The following is a 20,857-nucleotide window of genomic DNA, read 5'->3' as shown; positions in this document are numbered from 1 at the left end:
ATATATGCTGTAGTTATATAAATGAATAATATTCTTATTTTTTAACACATATATAAAGATCAGGCGAGAGATAAGATTTTCATTTCAGAGACAAAATGATGTTGGTTGGTAAAGCAGATGTCGGTAAGAGGCATCATACAAACTAATATTCCTCCTATTTTTTAATTATAATTATTATAATATATGTTATAATAATTAATTAGTTTTGTTTTCATTTGTCTACTCTTATGTTACACTGTGACTCGTACAATCGCTGGTAACAGTTATATTTTCGCATACTTGAATGTCCTGTATTTGTAACTCGTCTATCAAAATTACGTGTAATTCATTGTTGTTTTCCGTGTGTCAAGCAGATTGTAATTGGGACGGGGATGACAATTCGTAGAAATGAAAATTTAATTCCTCGCCGAATAAATTCTCTGGGGATATTATTTCTGATTCGACCATATTTAAACCTAAAGCCGTTGAACTCATATCAGTTACCAAAAAACCTTCGCTTATCAATCCGCATTCCTCGGCGACTACTTCCTTAGAAATTGGATTCAGAAAATCTAAACAAGACCAATAATTAATAAATAAAAAGTTATATATATATATAAATTCAAAAGGATATTGTATATACTTTATATCAAGAAAAAGGAAAGAAAGTAAAAATGTATGCACACACCACTTTCTTTCACAACGCAATCAAAATTAGTTTTCGTTGTATTTTGTTGTTGTGTTCCTTGACTTGTTCCATTGGATACCATCATTGGTACCAAATATTGAACTTCAACCTCTTTTTTGATACCACTTAATATTTGCTCTGCACAATGTTCCAATGTTGTAGAATTAACAATATCATCAGTGTCCTCTTCGGAAGATTGACGTGTAATACTTGCAGTAGCAGCCTCTATTTCGTCTAATAAACCTATTTGACTGAAATATATAGATATTTTTCATTGTACGTATGTCTCTTATACATAATATCATTAATATATATATATATATATATATATATATATGTATAAAGTTATTTACCTATTGTTAATATCATGTCGTCGAGAATTAGCATAATCAACATCCTTGATGACCGATCGTGATGATGATTTAGTGGGATCAGTTGTAATAATTTGATGTGGTCTAGTATCACCACGATTAGCTATAGCCCACAAATGACCAGCTCCATGTGGGGCCTTTGATCCCTTTCGAAAATGTGGATTTATTGAGAGATTATGTCTTACCGAATTTTTCCAACGATCATCATTGCTTTTGTAGTAAGGAAAATGTTCCCTAACAAATAAAGAAAAATATATATATATATATACAATTGATTAATATCAATTTTTGATAGAAGATTAAATCATCGTTCAAAAATAATTTGTTTCAACTACGAATTTAGAAAGTCCTGAAAAAGAGCAATTCATTTTTAAAATCACCTAGGAGTTTTTGGTTCAACCCTTATAATTATAATATCCCATAAAATAAATGTATCCTTTATAATATAAAAAAAAAAAAATAAAAAATAAAATAAAACCAAACAAATATATCTCATTCCATATTTGTCTCAAAAAAAAATGTATGCGATCGAAGTCGTGGAAGTATAGAAACGATAAATCGTGTTTGCACTCACGTTAGAGCCGCAATGCACGAGGAAGAATAAGAACGGTGGTAAAAGGATGAGGGTGAGGGTGAGGGTGAGGGTGAGGGCGAGGGTGAGGGTGAGGGTGAGGAAGAGGGTGAGGACGAGGGCGAAGGCGAGGGTGAAAGGAGTTCGTACCAGGATGTGCAAAGCAACAACTGGCTAGTGGTACCAATGGGTACCATCTAAGAACCCAGCAAACCTTCGTCAGCGCAACCCTCTCTCTCTCTCAACTGATCGACGTTATTTCGAACGTCCCCTAAATTCTCAGACTTTTTCCTTTTTTATTTCTCCATTCAAATTGGAGAAAATAAATCGACGACCATAATCGTCCTATTTACATATCATTATCATCATCATTATTATTATTATTATTATTATTATTATTATTATTTTTGTTGTTGTTGTTGCTGTTATTACGTGAACGTATAAAGATAAAATTGCATTGAAATATTGAATCCGATTTTGGAAACTAATTTTTCTATGTTTCTCGTAAAAAAATGTGTTTACTTACGAAATCCATTGATAAATTGCTGATACAGTTAGTTCCCCTCTCTCTTGAAGCGCGTGTTCAATTAATTCGGTGTAAGTATACGGTGGTTTTTTCGGACAATTATTATTATTGGTAGATGAAAAATCTTGATTAATATCTGACGTTACGTAAGACGATTTTTGATTAGAATTGCTTGAATTATCTTGATTATTGTTATACACTTTTTTGGAATCTATCGTATAGATCATTGACCCATGACCACGATTATTTCCTTTATTTTTATTACCTAAAAGAAACGAATGTTTTTTTTAAGTATTTTTTTAATAATAAAATGGTTGTTGAGTACATGTAATATTTTATAAAGGTTCTTACCGCAGTAATTGTCTTTGAAATCATTCCCATTGTTATATTTGTCATCGGCTGCTTCGATGAAAGGATCTAATTTAAAATCCAACAACCATGAAAGATTACCATTCTCTTGATCGTCAAATTGGTGATGTTGTTGGTTATCGTTATTGTTCGTTATCGATTGTAACGAATGTTGAGATTTCATTTTGTTCGATGGTGGTAAAATAGCCAAAGGATCGTTTATGGGTTCCCAAAAACCGTTACGGATTGCTTGCTGATAATTATTATGACTGTCGTCGATCGTTCTTACGTCGGTATAAATGATGTCGGAAGATTGTCCTTCCAAAGATATCGATGACGACAATGACGACGATGAAGATGACGGTGAAGATACTGTTGTCGTGCAATTAGTCAATTCTGTTCCATGTTCTATTACTCGTCGATTTTCCAAATCAGACACCGTAGTCCAAGAATAATTCGTACCATCGACTACGAGAACTTTTAAACGTGTAACCGAATGCTCGTCTATATTATTATCTTCGGTTGAATTTGTTGACAAAAACATATTATTCTCATCTATTATTTCATTAGACATTATCAACTCGACCGGTGTCTCCAATTCTTGCAAGTAACGTTTCCGACCATTTTGCCATAGTTCCTTGCAAAAACTATTTATATCTAAATCTTCGAATATCTTTCTTTTCGACGATCTAGCTTGGCCATTAACGATTTCATGATTTGACACATTTGCACTGTTTGACGATGGTCCTATCATTTTTGTCAATTTTTTTAATCTCTAGGATTACTTTTAAGAAAGAGAGAACAAAATCTCACAATCGAAATGGGTTTCTTAGAAATTTTTCCTTTTTAATATTATTCAACGCCAATCTTTTGAATAGCAATCCTTCAGATTATATTCAAAATGAATAAGTTTTAAATAAATCACTATAATTTCATGTTAAACATTCGGCACGAGCAAACAAATCTTGAACGATAATTACATCATTTTTGTTACATGTCAATCTCCATTTTGTATCGACTTATCTCATCATAATACACACATTAACACGTAATACACACACGTGCTCGTTTATATTTAATTGAAAAAGAAAAATTACTTGTTATTATAATTTCACTTATCGAGGTAGACCTACCCGTATGGCTAGATATATTCAATGTAATGTTGAAAAGTACAAGATTTGATATAAGAACGAATAGAATATTTCAATACGATCTTTTCTATGAATTTAACGTTATAATGTAAAAAGACATAGAAGCGAAGATGATTACGATTGAAAGCGCGACAGGCGTTTATTTTGTATTTCGATTGTTCCGCGGTACGGACACTCTCGACTGCGCGTGCATCCCTCCCTCGATTAAAATATTAATACGCATGTGCAAGGATCAATTAAGTCTCTGTTGCGCAAATGCGACATTGACTGATTATTATTCCGCATGCGCCAAAATTCTGCATCAATTAACCCGCGAATAATCGTACTTACGAATCATTCAAGAATTGAGATATATTCATTTGATTAGATTTTATTACTTTTATTTATCTTCTATATTAAATGATAGAATAATTATAATATAAATTTGGATCAACAAAATGGAAATTTGGCTAAATTATTCGAAATGTATATTGAATAACTTTATGAAAATGTTCAAGCCCCTGAAAATTGATAATCTTGTAGAGGCAAGATATTCGTGTACGACAGGATAGAATCATTAAGGGGCTGCTCTGTTTCTATATGTACGATTTAGTAAGCGTACGAATTTACGCAATAGTAGAGATTCTTGACGCAAGGAAAATTCCATTACTTTTCGCTTTACGAACAATATACGTGGTACGCTATTGGTTAGTGTTATAGAAAGAAATAATCTTGAAAAATAATACTTTTCTGTTGGACTGTACAATAGTTGTGTATGTATATATATATATATACATATATATGATATCTAAGAAGAGAGTCTCGATCGTTTCTAATTCTGGAACGGAATGTACCACGAGTGCATGCACTTACATACAACGGAACGTCATAATCCTGAAGAATGACATTTAAAATTTGTAGTTAAATCCTCGTGAAGTAAAAACGTTAGGAAGTTTGTAGAAAAGGAAGATTTTATCGGTACAAAGATATTATTTTGCATGGATCTTTATATGAAAGAAGGGAAGACGATATGAACGTGGACAACGACGTGGATCAAAATTTGTTACACCAGTTTAGCTGTTTGGGTACTACAGATAAAGATGATTTAGTTAAACAGCTACAAAGATTGCTTGCTGGTAGTCAATTAAATGAGGCCACTGCTGCCTTTTTCTTGGATATGAATAATTGGTAATGTCGTTTAATATGTAGCTTTATCTTTAATCAAATTTAATGTTATATCGACATAACCTTTTAACATAATGTTTACAATGTCAATGATATTGTTTTCTTTTTCATTTAGTTACAACTATCTTTTTCATTTATCTATATAAATATATTTGAACTTGATGGTTTAAAGGACTTGTAATTGTATATTTGTTTTTGGTTGCTTGTATTGAACGTTTGGGTACCATTTAAAACAATTCAAATGATTTTCAGTTAAAATTGCAATATATATTAATATAGTTCTTCTATAATTATATTAATATAATTCTTCTTTTCTATATAGGAATCTACAAGCAGCGATATGTAGCTACTTTGATTTCGAATCACCTTTTAAGTTTCCTTGCATGACTCTGGTGTGCGATAGCACTATTGGTGAGGGTGAATCTGTTCCGCCTAATACAAAGTTTCAAAAATCATGGCGAGTTCAAAATAGTGGTACAGAAGCTTGGCCCAATGGCATTTGTTTACAACATACAGCTGGAACACAAATGGGTGATTGTATACGAGTGCCAGTTCCATCCTTAGCTCCTAAAGAAACAATAGAGTTAAGTGTTACTTTGACAAGTCCAGCAAATTTGGGTGTTTACCAAAGCAAATGGAGGATGATGACACCTACCGGTTCTTACTTTGGTGGTAAAAAAGAATATCAAATATTATATCTGATCTTATTGATATATATTTAATATACATATATTTATTATAAAATTCATTTATTGTCTTTCTCTCTCTATTTTTTTAGACAATATCTGGGTGATCATAACTGTTAGTGAATGTGGGACGTTGGCAGTAACGCAACAGTTACATCAATTAAGTACTTCACAGTCTAATGATGTTCAGATGTGGTAGCCTTTGATGGATACAAAATTGTCTATAAACATTTTTGCGACTTATCCTTCAGATTTTCAAAGCGCTCTGCTTTATTCCTAGTTTTCTTTAAATCTTCTTTGTTTTATAACCTGTTTTCATTTATCTATGATACTTTTATTTACTTTTTAACACGACGAATGAATAATTACTATATTATTCGGGTAACTGAAATTTATATGTTAGCCCCAAGCTATAATCGCATTGGCTATTTGAAAATTGTTGGGTCGATATAAGATTTATATTTCTTTTATTTCCTTTTTAATTTTAATTTTTTTATTTTATTTAATTATTTTTTCTTATCAAAAGAGCAAGAATTATAAAAAAAAACAAATGAAAAAAGAGAGGCTTCATATAAAATTTGTATATTAAATTATGAGAGAAGTACACTTGTTAAACGTCGCATTCTGAATGTATGACATGATGTATAAAAATTTAATATATTTTATATCATACATAGAGATTTTAATATTTTATTAATATTTTATAATATATATTGCTATAAAAAAGATAATAAAAAAAAGAAAGAAAAGAAAATTTCCTTACAGTTAAGCTTCTAATTTTGGAAAAAGTTGGTACTACTACTTGTTATATATATACACACACATACATAGTTTTCTTTTAATTTTATTCTTTCAAATAATACTTTACCTTAATGTCATGTCATAAACCAACAATGTTCAAATATAATTTGTTTGAATTTCTAATAATAATAAGCATTTATAATCGGCTATATATTCAGTTTCGGATGATATTCAATTAAGGAGATTTGAAATATCAGTTATCCGTATATATTTAGTAATATATTTTACATTTTAGATTGAGAACAAAAAAGTGTCTTAAAAAAATTTGAATAGTATTGAGGTATGTTCGATAATACATGTGACTTGCACTATATATTATATATTATAATTAAATAAGTGATATGTGTCTTAAAAATGTATTTCTATGAAAATGTAGCTACACATCATCTTTTTCTCTGCCTTTTATAGAAATAATTTTCATTTCTCTTTCTATATATTTATATATATATATAAGGGCATATATTTCTCCATGTATCACTTCATACAGAGATCAATTGAAATATTACATTTCGGTAAATATTATAAGTCACATAATTAGTTTTTAAAGTTGAAAACTGCTTCTAGTAAATTTTTTATATAACAATCCTAAAACATACACAAACATACATATGCTTGTCTGGCCATGCTTAGATTTCTACCATGTAATATGTAGAAAATGTACATGATGGAATTATTATATTGTTTATTTTATAATTGTAATTATTATATTGTAATTAACATCTTTGTTAATTACATATTCAGAGAGAAGACTTGCACATGGATAATATNCTTATCTACCCAGATTCATCTTAGTTACTATCGGGATCACCAGTGGGCGAAAGTAGGTACTTAACGCGATGACGGTAAAATATTATCAAAGAATATACTTTCTAAGGTACAGGTTTATTATAAATATAACTTTTATTAGAAAAAATAAAGTCTAATACTTATTAAAAAAATTACGTGCACAAGATATATTTACTCTGACCAGATTAAAAGTATACATAAAATAATATACTGTTTGTCAACAAAATTCTTTAACAAAACTTATTATTTTTATACTTGTACCTAAAATCTAAAAGAAAAAAAGATACTTAAAAATATTAATGTGTATATATATATACATATATATATATGTATACATATATATATATACATATATAAATTGGATTATACTGCCATTTGCATATTAAGTTTTGGATGTGGCTTATAATTTATTAGTTCAAAATTATTAATTGTAAAGTCATTTGTATCTTTGACATCACCAATGATTTTCAATGTGGGAAATGGCCTCGGTGTGCGTTTTATTTGTTCTTCATGTGCTATGATTAATGTATGCGTGACAATCATCCATCGTATGCACAAATTCACCTAGCTATCATAAATGAAAGAGAAATCATTTATTGTTATTGTATATATATTTTGCAACTATAATGAGATGAAATGTATCTCCAAATTTGTAATATGAGCCACTATGTAAGTTAATAGTGAATATGACGCTATATTGAATAGACCACCAAGACCGATTTCTTTCTTTGATAAAGTTAACACGACAATGTTCCATTGCTTATAAAAAATTGTATCAAACAGCAACAAGGTGGTAAAGCCATTTTTGGGATATCAAGTGGATTCTGTGCAATCATTATTATTCTTCTATCATTCGGTGAGTGTTTTATTTTGTAAATGACTTCCTCCAATTGATTGATATATATATATATATATATATATATATATATAACATACATGTACAGTAAGTACAGCGACATCCTAAGAAATACTTTTACTTTTGTTAGAACGAGAATTCAGATNGATTCTGTGCAATCATTATTATTCTTCTATCATTCGGTGAGTGTTTTATTTTGTAAATGACTTCCTCCAATTGATTGATATATATATATATATATATTCAACATTTAATAAAAGAACTTTTTTAGACAACAATAGACACTTGCAACGATTTATTAACAATTATTTTAATGTACTATTGCACTCTTCTTATATTACAGATAATTCCAGCACATATACATTGGTTTAAACATTACATACCTATTAAATTTTGAATAGAAAATAATTTTGATATGTTATTAATTTTTATGTTTTTTTTAGATGACTGTTTTAAACTTAGTTTTGTTACTGGGCTGAAACATAAACATAAAATGATCCAGTGATTATGGTTTTTTAATCAATCTTTTGTTAGATTTCGACGAGTAAACGTGATGCGTGTTACTGACGGCTAAAATTTAATTACTATTCATTAAAAATCGCGTCTTCAGAAGCAGCGTCCTAATGATACCAAATAAACTGGTAATTAATTAATTATGCAATAATAACTAGCCTTGACAACCGATTACAGGAATCAGTACGAGATTACAGTATTCTTTGATAGTATATATAGTATATTTATATTGTAATAAAATTTTAAATAATTACATTCAATATTTAGTGTATAAAAATGTGTGTGTGCCTTCAGAAATGCATTTATAAATATATTTTAAAAAATATTCATATGGCGTTCAAACAAAAAAGAATCAAAAGAATAATCAAAAAGTCAAATCTAAATAAATTGTAGAGTCTTAAACCGCTTAGATAAATTTTTATAAAAATTTTTTAATGTATTTATGTATGTTAATTATGTTTTTTTAGATCAGGATTCTCAGCTTCTAATACACTAATCTCCCGTTCCTCCCCCCATACTTTCTGCATTCTCATCTATGCAGGTGTTACACGTTGGGTGAGAAACAGTTAGTATGGGTTTAGTTTTAAGTTTTTCCCCTATTGGCGGCTGTTATTGGCTAGTGAATACGTTGGATACTTACTTAATATTAAGTATATTAACGCTTTGCTCTTTAGTAATTCCTACTGAATACTTCATTTGTTATATATGTATAGTAAATACAAAGTAGAGTAAAGATAAAAGATGAAAGTGGTCGAGTAAAAAAGTAAGACCATATGATGTATGACAAAGTTCCTGCTTTTGTTTGATATTATTTAATTTTTTAAATGCAAAGTGTTAATAATAGGTTCATCGATTAGATCAAATATCTGTTGAGGCATTCGAGTAAATGTAACTGTACGATTTGTATTGTAAAATGCGCTTAGGAAAAGCCTCACAGCAGAGTTTAGGGCATGATGAAAGAAGAGGCATTATGCCGAAGAGGCCGCGGAGAGGCCCCATCTTAAATGTGGCTGAAAAGGGCGCGTTTTATTTTAAACGAGTCTTTCTTACTGTAAACTTTTTAAATTCGTCTTGTCGGTAACTCTTACTTATCGATAGTAGGAAACATTTTGCTTTTAATTCATTTTGGGCGCGTTCCAATCGCATTCACTATAAGCGGATGCATGAAGTCTAAGAGTTTTGCTCACATGTGTTTCTTATTTGTAGAAAGTTGAAAGTGTTCTTATAAAGAAATACGCGATAAAATTCTTTGCAATCAATATGATTATTCCTGTGAGATGTTTTACTTGTGGGAAAGTGATTGGAAACAAATGGGAAGCATATCTTGGCTTACTACAAGCAGAGTACACCGAAGGGTAAATTATTGACTTATATAACCTCTTAAAACTGGAAAATATTCATAATCATCATTCATATACATTTATTTGTTACATTCATTTTTTCAAAAGTTTCTTATGCATATTAATATTAATCTAAAACCAAAGATATAAAATTGTTCATTAATTATCATTCATACGCATTAATTTGTTTTTGGTTTATTTCAAAATTGGTTCTAAAAATTTGGTTCTAACATAATACAAGAAATGTATATGATATATATACAGTAAAAGTTATACAGAAATGTTTAGTGGTACTTAATGTTTCAGGGATGCTCTCGATGCATTGGGTTTGAAACGATATTGCTGTCGCCGAATGCTACTTGGACATGTGGATCTTATTGAAAAACTTCTTAATTATGCACCCTTAGAAAAATAAATCCTATCATTAGGTATAGTTTTATCAATTTAAAAATATATTTTTTTATGTTATTTTTATATTATAAAATATTCAATGGGCTTGCTGAAAATAATTCATGAAAATGTGGAAACGTAATCATACTTTTTAAATGTACATTGGTAAATAAATATAAGAGTTAGGAATATGAGAAAAATTAAAATATTTGATGGAAGACAATTCATATGAATGATTCATTTCATTTGTGCAGCCAGTGCATTATGTATTTTAGAATAATCATTAGGAAAACAGAAATGATTATTATACAAAATTTGTTGCATAAAATAGTTGCATTATATTCGTCTGGAAGTTATAAATATTTTAATTTTTGTCAATATAAATCAAATTTGAGGATTCCCTTGTAAATTCATTATTATCTTAATACATATCAATATTAAATGCAATATAAAAAAGTTACATTCCAAGAGAGGAGGTTTATGTTTAAAATAATAATTCCAAATAGCTTGATTACACATATTGTAGAAAAAGTTGATATGAAAATATTAACAATTTATTATCTTTTTTCATTTGATTCACTATAATAATACATACAAATATGAATTATGTTCGATGATTTATCAAATGTGTTATTTAACAAAATTTTCCTATGCACGTATCAATTTTGATTGTTCTAAAATTCTGAATGCACAGAATGATAGAAAAGCTATATTATCAATGATTTCTAGATTCAATCAACTATCCAAGCCTACAATTTTCATTATAGCACTACGCGATCCAAATACTAAGGCTATTATGCTAATTATGCATATAATGATATTTTTCACTGCTACCCATTTGCCTGGTCCAAAACCAGTATCCCAATAGGTAACAATTTCAATGAGCGCAGGCATAAAAAGTCCCAATATGGAAAAACAAAATGCTCCTATTAAACTAATGAAAGGTCCAATATTTGGCACAGCAACTGCGAGTAATACTGTCAAAGAAAACAAATATTCATTGATCAAATATTAGATTTCAATATTCTTAATATATAATAAAGTATAAAAATGAAGAATTTATACCTGCTCCAATAACCATAGTTGTTCTTAAAACATAGTTTGCTATAAGAGGTTTCTTTTGAAAACGATCTTTAATTCCAGTCCATGCGATATCTAAGCATACATAAAATTGTAATCCAAATGTACAATAAACTGCCAAGCCAATTAGAATTTGAACGACTTGAGCCGGACTGTAAAAATAATTTTATAAAATTCTATCACGTTTGTTAATATTAATAATTTCATGTCAATAAATATAGTCAATATTTTACATTTCTTCCGTGGGTAAATTCAAAGTAATGCTATCAAACGTTGCATCTTGATATTTGATATACCCTAAAAATCCAAGAAGAATATATATGAGAGTTACACCAGACATTCCTTTATTGAGAACGCCACAAATTCCTATAATATGTTGCGGGGTTTTCATATTATTCTCCAATGGCATAATTACACCTGTTAAGAATACGATCTTTTATTAATTAGCATTCATTGATATATATATATATATGCACAGATATGTACAGGTATGTGTATATATATAGATTTTACAAAAACATCATACCTATAGCTTCCATAGCAAAGACTGTAATGCTAAAGAAATGAGGAAAATCTTGAATAGGTGCTGCTAGTGGTAAAGTACCAATCGGTGGAAGATCCCAAACTAAATAATAAAATGTTATTCCTAAGCCAGTACCCATAAATATATTAGCTATCATGGAAACTGGCGCAAGATACTTTAAATTAGGTATCCAACTGAGTAGTATCAGCGGTATTAATAGGCAAGCCGTAATTTCGCGTATAATAGTATCCTCGGGTGCACTTTCATTATAATGTTTAATCACTTTTTCAAAATTGGCAGCGACAATGACCGCGTAGACACTGCACGTGCCGAAATATGTTGCGAATAAACTTATTTGTATGATATATCTGTAAAACAATATTACCATTGTTATCAATATTTTGATCGATAATTGATCAACTTTTTAAACGATATATCATATATGTGCTCATAATTATGAAAGTGGTCTAAGTCATATATCTCTTATTTCGATACAAGATTACAGAATTACACAACTCATTTTTTTTTAATTTTAACTTAGACGATTTTCATAATCATGAGGACATATATCATACCTAGATGGTTTCGCAAGTTTAGTTGCCCATCGTGGTCCCATAGAAAATGCTATTTCTGCTACATCAGCAAAATCCATTTCTGTCCTCCGCGTTTTGTGGTAAAGAACGTGCGCGCATTTGACCTACAATTTGTGCACAATGTGATAACGTTATTATTGCCGCTTATTCTTATCTGAGTAATTTCTCATCACTTACTAAGATGTATGCGCAGTGTGTACATATAAAGGCAACAAAAATCGTTGCAAATACTCCAACTAAAAGACCAGCATTTTTAAAAGCAACAGGCATAGCCAATATACCTGTTCCAAGGGAAGCTTTCAATAAATGTGTCAATGTATCACAATCCCTGAATAGAAAAAAAAAACAGAAATAAAACTTAAAATATGATTCAATTGTTCATAGTAACAAAAATCTATAAATATCTTACGTTGTTGGATTATCAACTTTACGTTCGGTGAAAGGATTAAAAACCTTTCCTTCTCCACTTTCAATGTCTTTTGGTGCGACTTGTACTTTATACCTAAAAAATAAAACATTAGATTTTCATATTTATACAGTTTTATACGAATATTAAAAGATAAATAGATTTATATGATTTACTTTGCAGGTAGAACACCATCTTTTATTATATTAGTTTCATCTTGGGGTAGGAAAGTATCCAATTCAGTCGGTGGTTTATTATTAGCGTCCGTCTGCGTTGAAAATAAGAACAAAAAAAAGACAATTGAGATAAGATAAATTTACGAGATATGAGAGATTTACAAAGACTTATATTATGCAAAATTTGTTGAACTTACCATCTTGATTTACGTGTTGATTTATCTTCCAAACTGGTCACCTGCGAATAAGATATGTTTTAATTAATAATACAATTTTTGCGAATAGATACAAATAAAAAATAGACTATTATTATTACTATTGTTTATAGTAGTTTTCCACATAAATTATTTACTTTGTGGTTTGACAATAAAATCTTATCAAAAGGTCAATTTGTAGACTTCGTCTTGTGTGTAATTGATTAGTAAAGATAAATCAATAAAAAATCAAACTATTTATTATCTTGTAAACTTTGAATTTATGATGCTTTTCCTGCATCCAAAGTTGATGGAAAATTTATACAATTTATCGATAAGAAATCATTTGTATATGATGTAGACTATAGCTATGGTACGTATTCATTTCCCTCTCAGAACAGCTACTTTTCCTTTGAAACATTTGTTCAATGGGATCGGAGATATTTGGGCATATCGTTTAAAAAAGACCCGATATATTGTAGCGTTGTGTATAATAAAAAATACTTTTGATGTCATCTGTTTTCGATTTCATGAACTGACCATGGTGTCATATTTATATATTCATAGAACATTCGTATATAAATTTGTATATAATATATAGATTTGTACAATTTGCTATCAAAAAATAATAGAAAAAGAAATAAATCATATATAAGAATTAAACGCAAAATATCTCTTTCATTGGTTATCACTTTTTGAAACCGATTTCCTTGATGTTTCCTCTTATCTTCTTGATTAAAGCGATTATATAAATATATTGTTAGTTAATAAATATTTCTATATTAACAAAATATCACATTCTCGATATTTTGCTTTAAATTCCAATAGTGTTGAAATTAAAAAATAATCTATATCTATTATTTATGGCATTTACGCGCGCAATACGTAATGGCATTGTACAAACCAACAAACAAAAAGAATAAAAAAGATATCTTATGTCAAACTATTATCTATCGCTGTAAACATTCATATTACTTATCATTATATTTCTTTTTTTTGTACAGTTTATCAATTTATTTATTATACTCTCTTCATGTTTCTTCATATTTATATCAATACTTGTATATTACAAATACAAGATTTATATTATAAAAGTTGCAAGAAAGTACATTTAAAAACATTATTTTACAATTTTACTATGCAATTCGTCCTGCATTTTTGTTCAATTGCTTCATATGCAACAATTCTCTTCTTCATTCTTTCCAACGGAATTATCACAATCATTTCGAGTAATTTATTGCCAAAGCGATTACAAGTGTTATTCCATATTCTCATATTTCAAAAAATGCATATTTAATCGTGGTAACGTCAATAATCATTTTCTTTCTAGGAATAATGACGAGAAAAAAACAACAAAAATTGCATTCAAGGCCAAAACAATAATCATACTATTAACGGCTATTTTTTGATAGGCAATCGCAAGTAACGAAAATCAAATTGCTGCTTCCTGTGAAAATTAATGGCACGAGTATTTTAAATAAGAGTAGTATGGCGCTTCCTTGCTATGCAAGTTCGTGATCTTGCAAGATTAGTGAAAGTCTGATCGTTATCGACTTATGATGCTTATATGCTTATGATGCATATCGACGAAGAAAGTCAAGAAAAATTGGAATTTTTTTCAAAACATGCTAATTGATATTTAACAGATGAAATTATTCCTTTTAGATTGCTTATAGATATTTCGAATGATTGCTATCGATGATATACAAACCCGTATTAAGAATTGCATCATGATCGATAGCTAACGACGATCCAAGCTCTGCAAATCGATCAATTTGCATCGATTTTTCATCACGATCTATCTAGATCTATCAGGAATTCTGATTTCTATGAACTTTTTAAGCTTGACATTTGATAATAATTTTAATACCCAAACGATGATTTGCAATCGAATGATGAAATTCTAAATAACAAAATGATATATTATTAGGATTTCATTCATTTGTTGTATATATTAGGTTGCCCCATAAGTTCTTTCCTTTTTTTTTTTTTCTTTTATGCGACCTTTAATAGACAATATTTGTTATTTAAAGTTGATGCCATAAATGGACAATAGATAAGCTTGCATGTCTACAAACACACCCGGCTCGAAGTCATACATAGCGTGGCACGGAAAAAACTTATGGGACAGCCTAATATTATCCAGATAATATACCCTTACGGTTTTATACTCGATCTTTCAAGTAAGTTGCACCTCATCGAAGCCACAAAGATATAATTTTTATTTTATGCTTCGTTATGCCACAAGAAGCTATCATATGCTACTTAAAAATCGATAAGATTAAATTGCTTTTTGATTATTTCATTAATGAACTTTTTTCGAGATTGAATTATAATGATTGTAGAAAATATCAACGATAAACAGTAGAGACCGTATCAAACCTTGCTCACATCGGATGAAACAATAGAAAAATCTAAGAACGTTAGGACGACGATAATATCGTGTTGTGGGAAAAGCAAATAAATTCATCGTATAATAACATTCTGAGGAATTCTTGACAAAATTGTAAACACTGATCGATAAACTGATTCGCATGGTCTCCATGAGAGTCACGCTCCGTATCCCAACGATAAGACCTAAACGATCGCAAGTCACGAAAAAGCCAGGAAAAAAAGTCATTAATTCTCAAGCGGGTTCTCTTCCCCTAGTCTAAAACCATACCGATTCGACGAATTTTGTCCCTTTTACCATTAGAAAAAGAAACCTGAAACGAGTTAGTCCATTTTCTCTTGCCAGCTAGTAAGTCCCGAAATAAAGTTACTACTTATTGTTAGACTATCAAGATTACCGCCTTTCTCACGGCTTAAAACAATAAGAAACGCATATATTTGTAAAGAAATGTTACCTTTCAAGAAAAATATGCATCAAAACATTATTGCACTTTTATGAAATAATGTGGAAAAGTAAGAGAATTATGACCTTCGATGTATGTTAAGTAATGATTGATATTTCTTACGCTCCTATCGCTAGAAATTGACTATTTGGTTAATTAAAATATAAGATACATGTATAATTCGTTCAACGCAAACAACGGTGATTGATTAATGTCTTAACGTTCGATTCATAAATTCAAAAAAAGATGCACTATTATACTATTATGATTTTATATGTTACATTTTTTCTCTTGGCATATGGTGGCTAGAAACAGATAGATTCTACGAATTTATGAATTTTATTTAATTTTAACATTAGCGTTATTCAAACTATATATACGGTGATCAAACAAACATCTCATTTGACAAAACATTTGTCTAGTTTATTTCGAAGAATTTTAAATCATTTTTGTCATTTCGTAAAATACTATTATCAAGAGAAAATATAAAAAAAAATACAAAATAATATATTTCATATCAATCGTACAATTGATAAAATGATTTCGATTCTAACGTTATGTACGATGAAAACAAGTGCATTCATTTAAATTAACATAAATTCACCAATTATACAAAATTATTGATCGCAAAAATAGTCAAATATATTACTCAATTTTACAAATGTTTAATCAATGACTGTAATTCAATTTTAACGTGACACGTGATGACCAAAAAACATCTGTTTATACTAAATTTGTCGATTACTTGACATTACCGACCGAAAAAAAAGGTGAATAGAAAAGCCTAAAAGAAAAGAAAAAATTCCATAAAGAAAATCGAATATATCTGAATTCTCGTTCTAACAAAAGTAAAAGTATTTCTTAGGATGTCGCTGTACTTACTGTACATGTATGTTATATATATATATATATATATATACATGTATATAATACACGTGTAAAATACATACCTCGTGTGCGAGAAGTCGAAGGAAAATGACCGTTACTTTTGGCTGGCTACCTTTGGCTCATTCCTGGCGACTTGCTTCTCTTCTTCTAGTAAACTATTACACATGGGAATAAAGAAGGATGAAAAGTCTGGCTAGTAGTAATCTATTTTTATCTTACTCGTGCGTGTGCGCGCACGCCTAATTTTATATGTATATGTATGTGTGTATGTGTTTGTACGCGTGTATGATCGTAGGAAAGAAACCATGTGATATACCGATATATTCGTGAGTTTCTAAATACTTCAAAAAAATATGGAAGCCAGCGAGGCGAGTACTTCCTCGTTGACCACACTAAAATAACACAAATCAAACCCTTTCCACCAACGATGGACGACCATAACTCGATGCAGTCCTCGACACGACTGAATCCACCGACGAACACCCTCCTACTTTACCTCTCTCTTGCTCTCTCTCTCTCTCTTTCTCTCTCTTTCATTTTTCCCACCTTCCCAATTCCCTTCCCTGACGCTAAGGATTTTGCGTTATCGCGTGAACGTATTTTACCGAGCAAATACTTTAGCCGTATAACAAATGCCTTGAAAATATTCATTTTAGCGGAAACATATTCCTCTCGATTTATTTGACAATAGAAAAATTGTCTAAACTTTCTTCTTTTGTCCAATTAAACATATTCATTTAAATTTGAATTCCTTTCTTGTTCGTTAAATTATAGTTGCGGCACGTTTAAATGGCAACGGCCGAGCTAGCGTCGTTATACTAACACACGTGGGAAGCACTATGGCATGATGAAATCCTCGAAGTCGATGTCGTCGTGGTCGATTCGAAGACGCTCGATTTCGCTTCGAAATTAATTTCAAAGTGAAACGGACGATGCCGCATTTTTCGTTCCACGAATTCAACTGTTGGATTCCGTTAATCGATTCCATTAATAATAATAAGTCTGTCGACTACTTATCTTTCTAACACGAGTTTTTTGTTGTTGTTATGCAATACGGTAATAATAAAATGGGTAGAATCTATGCGCGAATGAGTAAGAAAGAATGACTTGAAGTTTGTTAAACCCGTTTCGTTTCTTAATATTTTTCGATTATTCTTGATTAATCTTGAGTAATGTAGTGTATGAGTATGAATAAGTGTTCCAGTTTTGATGGAACACCTCGTAGAGAAGTTAGAAAAGAAATTCTGTCTATTTGTTAAATTGCGTCAAGTTTCATTGCAACGTTCAGTTTTCAAATTCCACGAGCGTGTTCACCACAATATCAGCGGATATTCGTAACATGATTCTTTAAAAAGTAGATAAGGAAACCTAATATTATAATATATCCTTAGATGAAAAACAAACAATTGCTAATAATGTTCCATTTATAATTATGCTCATTCAAAATAGAAAATTGTAATATTAAGCAGATAAAGAAATTAGTGACGAATTGGAATTCTAACAGATCTTGCTAATTGCTTACGATGTTCTTTTAAAGAAAGAACATGATGCAATATTTGTAGGAACGCATAATAAAAGAGTACTATATGCGACCGAAAGAGCGCGGCTCTATTGCGCTATTCGTGTATCTCTTTGCGCATCGATTTTACACATTTGTCGTCAAATGTCGAGACTATCGATATAATCGGATCTCGTGGTTCGGCTCGACGTCACGTGAATCGAATAGTAATTGAGTACCGGAATATAAGACGCAAATACCAATTTTTTTTTTAATTATATATAAGGTGTCCCCGACAATATTACGAAACTAATTGTTTAACATCAACGTATACAATTTTCTTTAGAAAAATAAATAAACAAACGAAATTGATTTAGGATAGTTTCGATCGTTGGTTCATTTCAACGTCTTTCTTCTTTTTTTATTTTTAGTAATGTTAAAGAGAAGAATCGATATGCACACGTGTGTATATACGCAAGATAATTTAATTCACATGTGCGAAAATCGCCATTCCGGTATTGGTCGTTTTCCTGTCCATCGAATTGGCGAATGAAGTTTCGTTGGTACATTTTTAGCATACCATGTATTTAATTCGTGAAGATAAGGCTTTGTAAGCATTCGAAATTCCTCGTTTCGTTTCGTATCCGTTGTTGGAAATTGAGTTAGCTCGTAAAGTGCTTGCCATCTAGTTTCTTTTTCTACATCTGATTTTTTTCCAGTACAATCTATCAAAATAAAGCTTATATATGTTTGTAAGACTAATTCGAAATGCAATGAACATATATATATAATTCTATATCATTTTTTTAAACAAATTACCACAAACATCTCCAATAGGACATATGGTAGGATTGAATACTTTTGTTCGATAGTTGACAATACTTTCGGCATCTTTTTCTAAAGTCTAAATTCAATTGCAAACGAATTATTTTTCTTTTCCAACGAATTATTATAGGTTCATCTTATTGTTAATAAACTGAAAATACGTCTTCTTAGAGACGTACTAAAACACGACACCGGATATTCAATTACGCACGCTAACGCAATCATTCTCATAAAATGTTTTAAATTGTTCCTTCCATAAATTGACTAAAATAGTTAAAAAAGTAAAAGTATCCTAAAAAAAATACAAAAACATAGAAAATAAAAAATAAAAGTTGAACCTGAATATTGTGATTGACATGATCAAATCCTTGTTCATTGTATTTCGATCGATTACATCCATAACAATTGATAGATTCAACAGGGGATTTCGATTTCTTTTTGCTTTTGTCTTTACACCAAAATGGCAACTTCAAAATGTAACGTGGCTCCTCATCGGATCTAATAATTATTATTTCATTTATTATTATACACAATTACAAATAATAGAAATAAAAATATATGAAAAATTTGACAAATACAAAACGAATACCTTGATATTTTATTTTCATCTTTTTTTTTCGCACTACATTGAAATCCATTAAGAAATTTGTCTTGTGGCATATTTTTCAAACGTCTCTTTTCAATATTCTGATACTCATATTCCTTAGATCTTGGAAATACAGATACTTGATCTTAAAAATACAAAGAATAAATAAAAAACCGCATTGAAGACAGAGTAAATCAAAATAAACTAATAGTTTAACTGAGAAGGTAGCTCAAATTTCCTAGCTGACTTGAATAATCAATTAATCTTTTATGAGACCTTTTAGAGTAACTTATTTTTCATTGTAAAACTAAAAACCTAACTAAAAGCATCCTGTAGAAAAAGATCTGATGATTGAGAGTTATATGAGTTATTAAAAAATTAGTGTCGCTAGCATATTTTAAGAATTACTTCCTTAGAATTTGAATCAATCTATCGTTTATGTGGTTAATATTCGATTGGTCGAAATTGCTGATATGGTACATATGGTATATATCTTTCGATTACTTTTAATGGGGAACAATTAATATTCGACGAGGACTATTAAGTCCAGAGATTCGTTATACGATCATTAATGTACACTCAGGATTATATACAGGGTGTTCAAAAAAATAAAAGGATCGGTGCGGTCCTTAAATATGGGTGTTAAGTTTTAATTATTGAATAGAAAGTAATGAAAAAATATGTATCCTATAAATGTACATAGGAAAAGATAGTTGATATCAAACGAACAAAAAAAGAAACTACTTTATCAATGACGTCAGATATTTCCAAGAATCACTTATCTATCATCGATTGCATCTAAAAATATTATCAAACTTTCAATAGACAATTTGAAAATTTAGAATCCCATTGCTAAAACCTGAAAATATTCAACGTCATTTTTACAAATAAATATTATAATATTTATAAAGGAAATATGACATACCTATCGCATTTTGATAAGAATATTTAAATCGATTAATGAAAGATGAAAATTCGTAAATAAGAAAAGCATCTTTCGATTGAGCATACCACGATCTTTCATTTTCAACAATCGCGTTAAGTATACGAGGATCAAGTTCAGTAGGTAGCGCCACAGGGTCGT

General features: G+C 29.9%; 5 protein-coding genes across 5 annotated transcripts; 2 read left to right on the top strand and 3 right to left on the bottom strand.

Moving 5' to 3' along the window:
• Window positions 1-319: 319 nt before the first annotated feature.
• Window positions 320-3,237, bottom strand: LOC106791083 (type-2 histone deacetylase 1-like). The gene is made up of 5 exons (XM_014756454.1): window positions 2,487-3,237; window positions 2,136-2,400; window positions 1,021-1,272; window positions 668-918; window positions 320-551 (listed from the first exon to the last, which is right to left on the bottom strand). The coding sequence occupies exons 1-5, from the start codon at window positions 3,235-3,237 to the stop codon at window positions 346-348; spliced, it is 1,725 nt and encodes a 574-aa protein (XP_014611940.1). The 3' UTR covers window positions 320-345.
• A 1,191-nt stretch (window positions 3,238-4,428) lies between these two features.
• LOC106791084 (uncharacterized protein C6orf106 homolog) lies at window positions 4,429-5,993 on the top strand. Its single transcript, XM_014756455.1, has 3 exons — window positions 4,429-4,801; window positions 5,121-5,470; window positions 5,577-5,993. Exons 1-3 carry the CDS (start codon window positions 4,644-4,646, stop codon window positions 5,681-5,683), a joined length of 615 nt encoding a protein of 204 aa, XP_014611941.1. The 5' UTR covers window positions 4,429-4,643; the 3' UTR covers window positions 5,684-5,993.
• Window positions 5,994-9,558: 3,565 nt separating this feature from the next.
• On the top strand, window positions 9,559-13,649 carry LOC106791091 (DNA-directed RNA polymerases I, II, and III subunit RPABC5). The gene is made up of 3 exons (XM_014756464.1): window positions 9,559-9,795; window positions 10,087-10,208; window positions 12,956-13,649. The coding sequence occupies exons 1-2, from the start codon at window positions 9,701-9,703 to the stop codon at window positions 10,193-10,195; spliced, it is 204 nt and encodes a 67-aa protein (XP_014611950.1). The 5' UTR covers window positions 9,559-9,700; the 3' UTR covers window positions 10,196-10,208; window positions 12,956-13,649.
• On the bottom strand, window positions 10,682-16,977 carry LOC106791086 (proton-coupled amino acid transporter 1). Its single transcript, XM_014756458.1, has 10 exons — window positions 16,927-16,977; window positions 13,146-13,186; window positions 12,949-13,040; window positions 12,776-12,868; window positions 12,544-12,694; window positions 12,349-12,470; window positions 11,777-12,141; window positions 11,484-11,667; window positions 11,236-11,402; window positions 10,682-11,147 (listed from the first exon to the last, which is right to left on the bottom strand). Exons 2-10 carry the CDS (start codon window positions 13,146-13,148, stop codon window positions 10,906-10,908), a joined length of 1,419 nt encoding a protein of 472 aa, XP_014611944.1. The 5' UTR covers window positions 13,149-13,186; window positions 16,927-16,977; the 3' UTR covers window positions 10,682-10,905.
• A 1,757-nt stretch (window positions 16,978-18,734) lies between these two features.
• On the bottom strand, window positions 18,735-20,822 carry LOC106791089. Its single transcript, XM_014756462.1, has 5 exons — window positions 20,699-20,822; window positions 19,777-19,918; window positions 19,526-19,685; window positions 19,182-19,266; window positions 18,735-19,087 (listed from the first exon to the last, which is right to left on the bottom strand). Exons 2-5 carry the CDS (start codon window positions 19,845-19,847, stop codon window positions 18,852-18,854), a joined length of 552 nt encoding a protein of 183 aa, XP_014611948.1. The 5' UTR covers window positions 19,848-19,918; window positions 20,699-20,822; the 3' UTR covers window positions 18,735-18,851.
• Window positions 20,823-20,857: the final 35 nt, after the last annotated feature.

The sequence above is a fragment of the Polistes canadensis genome, unplaced genomic scaffold, assembly GCF_001313835.1.
Source record: "Polistes canadensis isolate GaletaPanama2010 unplaced genomic scaffold, ASM131383v1 scaffold_285, whole genome shotgun sequence".
Lineage (NCBI taxonomy): Eukaryota > Metazoa > Arthropoda > Insecta > Hymenoptera > Vespidae > Polistes > Polistes canadensis.
This window is presented reverse-complemented; position numbering and strand designations above follow the sequence as displayed.